The 12,139-nt window shown below is 39.0% G+C and overlaps 3 protein-coding genes across 4 annotated transcripts; 2 read left to right on the top strand and 1 right to left on the bottom strand.

Annotated features, from left to right (window-relative positions):
• On the top strand, positions 1-3,513 carry LOC127804786 (lysine histidine transporter 1-like). The gene is made up of 8 exons (XM_052341804.1): positions 1-167; positions 1,093-1,256; positions 1,609-1,992; positions 2,078-2,471; positions 2,545-2,650; positions 2,742-2,833; positions 2,944-3,012; positions 3,100-3,513. The coding sequence occupies exons 1-8, from the start codon at positions 123-125 to the stop codon at positions 3,196-3,198; spliced, it is 1,353 nt and encodes a 450-aa protein (XP_052197764.1). The 5' UTR covers positions 1-122; the 3' UTR covers positions 3,199-3,513.
• Positions 3,514-5,881: 2,368 nt separating this feature from the next.
• Positions 5,882-8,699, top strand: LOC127804787 (lysine histidine transporter 1-like). The gene is made up of 8 exons (XM_052341805.1): positions 5,882-6,173; positions 6,288-6,445; positions 6,592-6,978; positions 7,158-7,551; positions 7,653-7,758; positions 7,844-7,935; positions 8,038-8,106; positions 8,197-8,699. The coding sequence occupies exons 1-8, from the start codon at positions 6,126-6,128 to the stop codon at positions 8,293-8,295; spliced, it is 1,353 nt and encodes a 450-aa protein (XP_052197765.1). The 5' UTR covers positions 5,882-6,125; the 3' UTR covers positions 8,296-8,699.
• A 1,201-nt stretch (positions 8,700-9,900) lies between these two features.
• Positions 9,901-11,098, bottom strand: LOC127804788 (TLC domain-containing protein At5g14285). 2 transcript variants are annotated; one of them, XM_052341807.1, is made up of 2 exons: positions 10,238-11,098; positions 9,901-10,127 (listed from the first exon to the last, which is right to left on the bottom strand). In XM_052341807.1, exons 1-2 carry the CDS (start codon positions 10,738-10,740, stop codon positions 10,061-10,063), a joined length of 570 nt encoding a protein of 189 aa, XP_052197767.1. In that variant the 5' UTR covers positions 10,741-11,098; the 3' UTR covers positions 9,901-10,060. The 2 variants fall into 2 exon arrangements, with proteins under 2 accessions (XP_052197767.1, XP_052197766.1); XM_052341806.1 differs by having other exon boundaries at positions 9,962-11,098.
• Between the last annotated feature and the right edge of the window lie 1,041 nt (positions 11,099-12,139).

Genomic DNA, 12,139 nt, shown 5'->3' with positions numbered 1-12,139 from the left:
CTCAGACCTTATATATATACACAAATCAGCAGCTGCAGCGTGCGTCTTAGTTTCTGGGTGCTTCCCCTTCTCTTCTGCCTCCTACCCCTCCTCGTGTTAAGCTTCTCTGCACTGAAGCAGCCATGGTTTCTCATTCTCCATCTGATCAGAACTATGCCTCAAACAATGTAATTCTCTCTCTCTCTCTCTCTCTCTCTCTCTCTCTGTATGTATGTATGTATGTATAGATTAGATGTTATCATTGTTTTTCTTTTCCTTCCGCTTGTGTTTCAATTTTCCAGGAAAAGCAGATCCACAACGGCTTCTGCTTTTGTTGTTTGTCGCTTTGGGATTGTATGATCTTCCCTTTTGTAATGAAAGGAGTCTCCACAATTGTGGGAAGGATTCTGTTAAGCGGAATAAAGGCATGCGAATCTCGCTTTGTTTCTTTAAATTTTGGTGTCATCTTCTACCTTTTTCTGAATCAACCTGAAAAGACAAAAACTCAGTACTGTGGCAATGGAGTAATTCTTTTTACCCATTATAAATTGCACTAATTTTTCATGGATAAACATGATTATCGATAACGATAATTGGGGATCTAATTAAAGTTCATATGGCTCCCAGTTTTGTAGATTTATATATACATATATATGTACACTATTTATAGGATAATTATGATTATTTTACAAACTATGGTGACGAGATGACGTTTATTCCACGGCAGCTAACTTTGTTCGTGGGTTTTAGACTTTTATTTGTGGACTAAACTCATCGAGCTTTGATTCCTAACAAGCCTATACCTCCTATCTGTAAAGAAATTTCGAATAATTAAATAACCAACGTACTACCCACTAGCCCTCAGAAACAGGGGAAATCAAGCTTAGAATCAGGGATTGTTTATTTGTAAAGCACGTGGCTTATACGGCGGAGTAAAGACTTCTTGTTCCACTATTCCGGCACAATGGTAGAATTTTTATATTTTTTGCAGATTCTTACGTGTACAGTTGACCCTAAAAGTAAAAGATGATATTGAGTGTGGGCTTTTGTTGATTTCTTTATTCGTTTGGTGGAGGAACACTTCTGATATGATGTGATGTGGGTTGGTTACAGACACAGGCCGACACAAGATCAGAGAAGGAGAAGGCAATCGACGATTGGCTTCCAATATCATCTTCAAGAAACGCGAAGTGGTGGTACTCCGCTTTCCACAATGTCACCGCCATGGTTGGCGCCGGCGTCCTCGGCCTCCCTTATGCGATGGCCGAGCTGGGATGGTAAGCCGTGCTTGCATTACCCTCAAAATGATTCTTGTCTAGTCTTCCTTCTTAACATATGAAAACGGAAGGCAATGGAAAGCCAGGGTTTTGCAGTTCCAGTGTTACGAGAGTTGGAAGTGTTTGAAGAGAAAATTTTAAGCTTTCGTTGCCTTCGGATTTGGATAATTGCCTGACGTGTAAAAAAGTGTAGAAGGGTTAATAACAATCATTAAAAGCCAATCGTAATCTCATAGATGCGGGGCTAAACATGACATGCTCTCTTTGCCCATGGTGTCGCTTGAAATTCAAACTCACCACGGAAAAGAGAAATGGCAATGGAAACTGAGTTGGCCCTGCTTTGATGTTTCAGGGGTCCTGGCGTAGCTGTGTTGATTATATCATGGGTTGTGACTCTCTACACGCTGTGGCAAATGGTTGAGATGCACGAGATGGTACCCGGAAAGCGCTTCGACAGGTACCACGAGCTGGGCCAGCACGCGTTCGGCGAGAAGCTGGGCCTGTACATTGTGGTGCCGCAGCAACTCATCGTTGAAGTGGGCGTGAACATCATCTATATGGTGACCGGAGGCACGTCGCTCAAGAAATTCCACGATGTTGTGTGCAGCAGTTGCAAAGACATCAAGCTCACCTACTTCATCATGATCTTCGCCTCTGCCCATTTCGTTCTGTCCCATCTCCCCAACTTCAACTCCATCTCCGGAGTCTCTCTGGCTGCAGCCGTCATGTCTTTGAGGTACAGCTGCCCTCTTCTTCCACGCCATTCCGCTACTTTTCTCCAAGAATTTATCGTTCAATGTAACCTGTTTGATGAATTGCAGTTACTCTACTATTGCTTGGGCTGCTTCTGTCCACAAGGGCGTGGTGAAGGATGTGGATTATGGGTACAAAGCAAAGAGTACGGCAGGAAAAGTTCTCAACTTTTTTAGTGCCCTGGGCGATGTGGCTTTCGCCTATGCCGGTCACAACGTGGTGTTGGAAATTCAAGCCACAATCCCTTCCACGCCGGAGAAGCCTTCCAAGGGGCCTATGTGGAGGGGAGTGATTGTTGCCTACATAATTGTGGCCTTGTGTTACTTCCCAGTTTCTCTAATTGGGTACTGGATGTTTGGGAACAGCGTTGACGACAATATCCTCATCACGTTGGAGAAACCGGCCTGGCTCATTGCCATGGCTAACTTGTTCGTGGTTGTTCATGTTATTGGAAGCTATCAGGTTTGGACCAAACTTTGTTCTATCCAGTTGGTTGAAATGCCTAACTGTCCGTTGTTTCTGTTCATTCGTTTAGATATATGCAATGCCAGTATTCGACATGATAGAGACTGTTCTGGTGAAAAAAATGCATTTCAAGCCCAGTAGAGCTCTCCGTTTCATTACAAGAAACATATACGTGGGTAAGTGATGAATGTGATCTTCAATCAATTCCCCCGTTATTTTAAGACAATATTGTGTTTCTAAAGTTGTGATCTGTTTCCTTCGTTGCAGCACTGACAATGTTCATCGGCATAACATTCCCTTTCTTTGGTGGACTTTTATCATTCTTTGGAGGATTTGCGTTCGCCCCAACAACATACTTTGTAAGCAACTCCAACTGTCTAATCTTTTCATTCTTGGGATTGTGTAAAATTTTTCATGGAAGAAATATCACCCGCAATTGCTTGTTCTCTCTTAACTCTCCGCTCTGCAGCTACCTTGCATCATGTGGCTCGCCATCAAGAAGCCGAGGAAATACAGCTTGTCTTGGTGGACTAACTGGGTAAGCCTAAGTTAATCATACAGTTGTGTAATTCTCTTTTTTGTGGTTTAAAACTTGAGTAACCCGATCGCCTTCATCAAATCTCAGATATGCATCGTACTGGGTGTTCTTCTGATGATTTTGGCCCCTATTGGAGGATTACGGCAAATTATAATCAAAGCAAAAACCTACAAGTTCTACTCTTAAGCAGTAGATCATCCATGCCAATGCCAAGATGTGCTGGAGATCAAAACTCGAGCAGAGATACAAAGATGATGATGATGATGATTATTATGATGATCACATTCATAATCGCCTCCACAAAATGCATTATCAGATTTATGAAGTAACAAATAGGATCGCGGTAGAATTTTGCTGGATATTATTGCTTGTTTTTGGAAAATGGGAGTCTTGGCCACGGAATGACTACCAAAGTTCGCTCTAGGCCTTGTTTTTTTAATGGGTTTGCCGCTATTTTACGTTGAATGGTGTGAATATATATATTTGTCACTCTTGCATTTCCTTCTTCTCTTGTAATTTTTCTGTCATACTTTTCACACTACTTTAATTGCTGAAATAGAAGTGAATTTACTTGCTCCTGAAATGGTGATGATAAAGTTTTCGGGAATTCTACCTTATTAATGATGATGGTAGAGTAAATGAGTAGTGAATGACTCGTAAGAATTTGTTGGTATAGTTATGGGAGTTTGACCTTTACATAGGTAAAGAGAGTATATTCCAAGTCATTTTTGAGATTTCTAAATTTGGGTTAACGAAAAATATGTCCAGTCAACATAATCTTTAAGGTTGTTCGGTTGGACAGAAATAAATTTTTCAAAATTATCATCTAAGGGGGTGTTTGTTAATTAAGATAAGAATGAGAAAATGTCAGATATGGGAAGCATTCCGGATGTTTGGTCTTTCCAACGTGTTTGTTAAGTTTATTTGGCCATTTTCAAAAAGGGCATCACGTGACCTTTTATCTCCCCCTTTCAAGATAAATTTATCCGACCTTCTCCATCGGATAAATTTATCTGGCTCTTTCAAGATAAGCCTCAATTACTTATCTACCCCTTGTAAGATAGTTAATGCCATTTAATGCATTTTAAAGATTTAAATTTATTAAAAAATTTATTTATTTATCTCTTATAATTAATATTATTTAATATATTTTTAAATTATTATATGTTTTGATAATTTTTAAAATTTAAATGACATTATTCATTTCATTAATTTTTAAAATTTAAATTTCTCTCTCTATATATATATATTATTAACTAATATAATTCATTTCATCAATTTTTAAATTATTTTATTTAATTTTATATTTTATTATCTATTATGAAAATATGTTTTGACTATTTTTAATTATGTAGGTGGAATTATTGTAATCCTAACAATTATTATTTATACTTTTCAACTCTTTTTAAATTTATTTTTGAACTTGAATTTAGAAAATAAAATATTATTTTTAATTTTAATCTTAATTTTTTTGACAATTCATATTAATCATAAAATACTATTTTAATCATAAATTTGGTAATAAGGATATTTTAGTAAAAAAACCCTTATCTTGGTGCTTATCATATGTATTAACAAAGACGTGGAAAGAAAAAATATAGTTACCAATGGATTCTAAAAAATTTAACAAACAGTCTGATAGAAATCTTGGAATGCTTCCCGGCCTTATCTTGATCATTCCATATCTTGGTCCGGAAAGTATCCCAATCTTATCTTGATATCACCTTATCTTGCTTATTTTAACAAACGCCCCCTAAAAGAGTTAAATTTTGAGATACTTGCAATCTTTTTTTGTTGCTCGTTAATAAACACGTATGGCAATATTAGTCTTTTGTTTTTCAAGTTAGTAATTTTACTTTTTTGAGTATCCTAGTGAGAAAATAAATACAAAATGTTTTAGTAAACATATCAAAGCAGATAAAATTAAGAGGAAGTCAGCTTGCTTCTAAAGCAAAACTAAAGAAGAAAATTCTAAAGCACAGCAGCAAAACAAGAAAAGTTTGGGACAATAACAACTTCCAATTAAATAAAAATAAATGGTCACTAAATTTTATATTAAAATATAAAAAGTTCACTAAGTTCAATTTGTAGCAAAAAAATTATTAAATTTTAATTTAATATATAATTCAATAACTACTATTAATTATTGTTAAGAGAGACTAACAAAATTTGCATGCTAACGTAATTAACAACATAGATCTATATATAATATTAAATTATTGCGTCATTTAAATTTCACTCACAAATTAAATTCAATTCGTAAATTAAATCTCAGATTGAGTTTAAATAACATAAAATTTTAATATTATATATGGATCCATGTTATTAGTCAAGTTAGCATTTGATGATAGTTATGGAATTGTATGTATACTAAATTAAAGTTCAATAATCTTTTAATTATAAATTAAAATTTAATGATCTTTTTATATTTTAATATAAAATTCAAGGTTCATTTGTATTATATAACCTACCTCAAAGGGAAGAACACGTAAGGAAGGTCCGATTTCTCCAGTTTCACAACTACCCATCCTTTCAATGCAAGAACAACTACCCATCTGCTTTCAATGCAAGACTCTGCAAACCAAACAATAAAACACTCCAAAAAGGATTTTTTTTAAAAAATGGAGTATACTCAACTTCACTGCAAAAGACTAATTCTTTTGACAGTGAAATCAATGCCGGGGCCTTTGTTCTTAGCGGCATCATTTGTAATCATTCATATTATGATAATCCATTTGATGTAAACAAGAATGATTTAGTATTAAATGCCTTGCTCTGTAAGTCAAGAAGCTGCCATCATGTGAAAAAATGGTTTAATCCGGCCTGCATTTAGACAGCTAAACATATGATAGTATAATTGAGCCATGTTGCCCTTAAAAATAGCAAACGCAGGACGCTCCAGAGGACTTGCTTGTCTCATTTGGTTAGTACAGAATGCCTTCCGGCGAAAAATGGCTTGAAAAAACAAGGACGGTTCTCTAGCAGGCCACAGTTTCTGTTTAAATTCTGAAGATTTCGATATTCCCAAAGTTCAAATTTTGGTGTTTATCTTAGTTTTCCTTTCATTTTGGGCTTCAATATCCTCCCTGCTCTTGCGCTACTGTTTCACAGGAATGGGAACTCAGGCCCCTGCAGACAGGCCGTTGAAGGTCACCAACAATGTAAGACTTAGCTCTTTCTCTGCTACCATATAAGAAAACAAAACTAGCTAGCTAGTTATATCATCCATTTCATGTTCCTGATTCACTGAATAACCATCATACCGATGACTGCAGATCGACGAGAAGCTAGCCAAGCAGAAGGAAATCGATGACTGGCTTCCCATCACTTCGTCGAGGAATGCAAAATGGTGGTATTCTGCTTTCCACAACGTCACTGCGATGGTTGGAGCCGGAGTCCTCAGTCTTCCCTATGCCATGGCAGCCCTTGGATGGTACTTATCGTCAAACAAACAATCCGACCTGACAAATTTAGATAAAAAATGAAGAAATCAACATATTTCTCTGTATGTGTGTGTGTGTATAGGAGATCCTTGTGTATATAAATATTAACCAAGTCTCATTGATTACAATTCTTCAGGGGACCTGGTGTGGCAATACTGATACTGTCATGGATCATTACCTTGTACACACTGTGGCAAATGGTTGAGATGCATGAGATGGTGCCGGGAAGGCGGTTCGACAGGTACCATGAACTGGGGCAGTATGCATTTGGGGAGAAGCTGGGCTTATACATAGTGGTGCCACAGCAGCTGATTGTGGAGGTTGGTGTCAACATAGTGTACATGGTGACCGGGGGGAAATCACTCCACAAGTTCCATGAGTTGGTTTGCAATAAACCTTGCAAAGACATCAAGCTTACCTACTTCATCATGATCTTTGCCTCTGTCCACTTTGTGCTCTCTCATCTTCCCAATTTCAACTCCATCTCTGGCGTTTCTTTAGCTGCTGCAGTCATGTCCTTGAGGTAAAAATAAGCTCAGAACGTGTGGTTTATGATCCACATAAATACCTCTATCTAAATGCACCCTAAAACTGAACCCAACAGCCACTTAGCCTTACATTTCTTTTTTAATGCTCTTACATCGCTTCGTAGAGACAATAAGGTTGCTTCGGTCTGATTGGATGGTCGTGGATTCCTCGCAGTTACTCGACAATCGCATGGACAGCTTCGGTGCACAAGGGAGTGCAGCCAGACGTGGAGTATGGGTACAAAGCGAAGAGCACAGCAGGGACAGTGTTCAACTTCTTCACAGCCCTGGGAGATGTGGCCTTCGCCTACGCCGGCCACAATGTGGTACTGGAGATCCAGGCCACCATCCCTTCCACGCCGGAGAAGCCTTCCAAGGGCCCCATGTGGAGAGGCGTGCTCATCGCGTACTTCGTCGTCGCCCTCTGCTACTTCCCCGTTGCTCTCGTTGGCTATCGCATGTTCGGAAACACGGTTGAAGACAACATTCTCATCTCGCTCGAGAAACCTGTCTGGCTCGTCGCCGCTGCCAACATGTTCGTCGTCATCCACGTCATTGGGAGCTACCAGGTTCCACCTTTTCAAACCCAAAGACACGATTGAACACAATCGACACAAAATCGATCCTAGAACAATGATATCTACAATCTCTTCTGTGTTCGTGTTGCCAGATTTACGCGATGCCGGTGTTCGACATGATAGAAACCGTGCTGGTGAAGAAGCTCAAGTTCAGACCCAGTTTCCTCCTTCGGTTCATCTCCCGCAATATATACGTTGGTGAGCAAATACTTTCGAATTGAACTCAAACTCATCAACCTTGAACAAAGCCAGATTTTCGATGATATGTCTTCGTTTGTTGCAGGATTAACCATGTTTATCGCCATTACCTTCCCCTTCTTCGGTGGCCTGCTGGGATTTTTTGGTGGATTTGCGTTCGCCCCAACCACATACTTCGTAAGCTTCTTTTTGTCCAATGAACCATTGCAATGCCCAGTTGAGTCGGTGATCAATTATTAGCTTAAAGCTTAATGGATTTCTGATTGCTGTTCTGGGCAGCTACCTTGCATCATGTGGCTCGCCATCTACAAACCCAAGAAGTTGAGCTTATCTTGGTGTGCTAACTGGGTATGCTAAGCTCACAGTTTGTCGTTATTTTTTATTCGTTTCATATTATTATTATATGTCTTGACAGCAGTTAGCTAAACGAACGTTCAGGTTTGCATCATACTGGGCCTTTTCTTGATGATTTTATCACCCATTGGAGGGCTAAGGAATATCATACTCCAAGCCAAGAACTACAATTTCTATTCTTGATTCGCCTCGCCTTAGCAGAAGCAGATTGGAACATGCGAGTGAGGACAATGATCACAAAACATTTGCCAGGGCCCAGTGGCTGAGTTCATTAGTTACCCAAAGCATCCAAAATAAGTATTTCTGTGGCATTTGCATGCCCTTTCTGCCCCCTCTTCGTTGTATTGATTGTGTGCTAGTATTTACCCTGGTGTTTGTTTTATGATAATGTGAAAACGGATATAAGAGGGAAAACAATAAGCTCGCCACTGCAATGGTTAAGGAGGTTAATTTGCAACAATTCTTTATCCTCCATATATGGCATGAATGCTGAACCTGCCAAGCTTTATGTTTTCGTTCTTATGCTTGTACTGGACATTTTATCAACAATCCGTTGCACTTGCATCTGTGCAAGAGTCTTGGCGACCCATAACCCATTGGCCCATTGCTCATTCTCCATAGCTTCTTTTGTAAATAACGCAGAAATCTGATTCGGCATGTCAATTTCTAACAAGCATTTAAAGAGGAAATTGAGGCAGTTAAAATGGAATATTCTTTTGTTGCCTCATCAGCTAATACAATAGTAACAATACCCATAAGCTAGAATGGGCAGTATAATAAGAATCAACATTCCATTTACAAAATAAGTACAACCAAGATGGCAGTTGTTTCCCTCAAAAGGGCAATGCTTGGAATAAACCACCTCTAAAAAAACCATTAAGAAAACAGAGAGTTTTAGGAAGCTAGGCCGAGTGGCATATCCACCGGACGTTGGCTTTCTGATTGCCGGACCTACAACCCTTCCCACAAAAATATCTCGAACTGCACCAAAAGGAATATATCCCAAAGCAAAAATATCTTGTCATCCTATCAAACCCAATTAATGCTGAAAGAAGGCCATTGTCCACACATTCATAATCTTAAAAATTTTGAATGATTTGATACAATGCGTTGTAGTTTAGGAAATAGAAGCATTTTGCTTATAAGGTAGAATGACTAAACAAAACCCAAACCACCAGTATGACCTGTCTGCAAAGTGACAGCAACGAGTTGGCATTTTGAAAAACCAGTACATCCCATCAAAGAATCAGATGAGGGATAGAAGCAAGCCCCAGGCACAACAATGAGAGCAATAGGTTGACCATCACTTGCCGGGACCAACCAGTCCGAACAGGCAGTCCGAACATTGCCACCACAGGTAGATAACAAACAACTACCAAACATTGAGCATTGTCCTACCTATAAATTAGACCCTTCTTGGCAGGACGGAGTGACCAGACATAAGTCCAAAATTAGATTGGTACTGGTTGAGAAGGGTGGAAATTAGGTTGGTAGTGGTTGAGCCAGTGAGAGTTTTGTTGACCTTCATATGATCAACTAAGACAAGCAATTAGGGGAGCTAGTAGCAACTTAAAGTAACAATTTTTCAATTCAATAGAACATGAATGATCCTATTCCAAGACCTAGCCTTTCTCTTCTGTGTTTTAACAAAAGTTTTAAGGTCCAGAGAAAAGATTACAAAACGCTAATGATACAAATTACAGTTCTGAAAGGTCAATAAACTTTCCACCTGAATTTATAAGTCAATTACACAAATTACAACATTAACCTAACCCAGAACGTCCAACGAGAAGACAAATTATAATTTTATGAATTCTTCCCATATCAAATTATCAATACAACAATAAGAGAATGGAAACCCATACAATCCCCCTATTCAATTTTTTTCCCAATTTTTCGAGCTCTTTCTCTGTACAACTCAATCCAGAGATTGGAGATCCAAAGTATGCTAACAGAAATGGCCATTACAACTACAACAACCCAGGAAACCCAAACCCATCTGGGAATCACGCCATCTGCAGAACCACCCAAATAAAACTTAATCATCTGATACATAAATAACGGCCCAGCTAAGCCTCTAACAACAGAGTAAAATGCATAAAACGGAGGGGACAGGACGGCATACGCTTTGGCCGCAAATGGCACATCGGCTCTCCGGGTGCTGGCGAGAGTCCACGTGTTCTGGCAAAAGCTTGTCAACTCCGCAAGAACAAGAAGGACGAGAATCGCGTAGGCGCCATGGAAGACCAAGTACCGGCAAGTGACGAAGACGAAGAGCGTGGCCAAGTGGTGGCCTATGAATAGGATGTCGCTGGGATAGAAGACAAGGTAGTGGCAGAGGTCCATCAGAAAGTAAGCGATGCTGTAATCGAGAACGGTGCTCTGGAAATCGGTGTTGGCGGAGGCGAAGCCGCGGTTGGGGTCGGAGGCAATGGCGGACCATGCCAGGAACACGGCGGGGGTGCCATGAGCGAGCGAGATGAGGCAGCTGGAAGCCTCGGGGCGGAGCTTAGGGTTCCAATTCCGGAAGACGATGAAGTATGCGATCAGGTATATGAGGACGAACATCCAGAAGAACAGAGGCAGTCTCGGGATGGAAGAGAATTGGATTGGGGCCAGGATCTCCATTTAGAAAACCCTAACTGGATCGGATTGTAATGATTTGAAAAGCCCTCGGAGAATCGTTGCAATGGGTTCCAAGTTCTAGGGCTTTTCAGAGATAGCAGAGGGTGTTCGTCCGGGCAAGAGGAAGAGCCACGAAGAACATAAATAGGATTTATCGGAGAGAGCGAACCTGCAATTTTGGAGAGGACGACTAGTCTGCTTGAGACTTCGAGACAGTGAAGATTCCAATAGAGCCCAACTCACGCGGAGAACATGTTTGGGTGAAATACTTTTTTTTTTTTTTTATCAATATATGAAATGCTTAATGTAACGGAGTCTTGATTTCCTGGTCGGACGTGTCACCAATCCCCACCCCCCAAACACACACACCTTCCCCTTCCAATTAAATCATCACAGCGCCCCTCCCCCCGCCGCCGCCCCCACCCCAATAATATCATCTCACCCGAGGAGTTTGAACAACTATAGATAATAGAGATCATCAATTTAGGCTGATTGATCAACGTGTAAGATACCAAGCAGTAAAAGCCTGATTGATCATTATGTAAAATACCAAGCAGTAAACGGTTGAGACCAGTCACTTATTTTTTAAGATGTATATTAATAGAAATAACTCATTAATAAATTTCATCATACATTTTAATAGAGCGTTAAATTATTAATGTCATGAAAATTAGTTACCAACTATATTGATCTTAATAAATAACCGAGACTGATCTCAGTTATTATGATAGAGCAACAGATGGTACAAGTATATAATAAACATATATTTGTGTTGTTCTTAAAGGAAGTTGAACAAATTAACTTCTACATTTATTCAAAGAGATCAAGCTCTATAAATTCTAAGATGTACAACGTTGAGCATTTTGAGCAAGAGAATAATTTTGATAGGTATCGAGAGATGACTTATTACTCAGAGTATGATTTCATATCATGCAGTTGTTAAATGTTTTAGTTTGACGGTTATCCATGCTAACACATGCTATATTATTTGAAGAAAAAAAACAAATATTATTGTTACAAAAGAAATATATTTTAAGGAGCTGGACAAATAATGCAAATGTTGAACTCGTACACGAACATTTGGCTAGTTTATCAGTTGATGAAGGTTTTAGTCAATTATTAATGGCTAGACATGAGTTACTGTCACACAAGATTTCGTTGTTGATTAATGATACATCTTTAACAAATGCTCGCAACACCTTTCTATTATATGAATTTGAATGTTTACACATTAAGTTTAAAGATATTGACAACAACAAAAATATCAAAATAAATAGAAATAAGAGCAAAAGTCGCAATAAGACTCGAGTAGTATGTGATCCGAATGTCGTTAAAACGAAATGAAAGCAATTAAAGTTATCGAAAGAGAAGGCAATGACATCTCAATCTAGCATAACATGTT

Source organism: Diospyros lotus, chromosome 6 (genome assembly GCF_014633365.1).
Source record: "Diospyros lotus cultivar Yz01 chromosome 6, ASM1463336v1, whole genome shotgun sequence".
Taxonomy (NCBI): domain Eukaryota; kingdom Viridiplantae; phylum Streptophyta; class Magnoliopsida; order Ericales; family Ebenaceae; genus Diospyros; species Diospyros lotus.
Note: the sequence above shows the minus strand (reverse complement) of the source record. Positions and strands in the feature narration are given on the sequence as shown.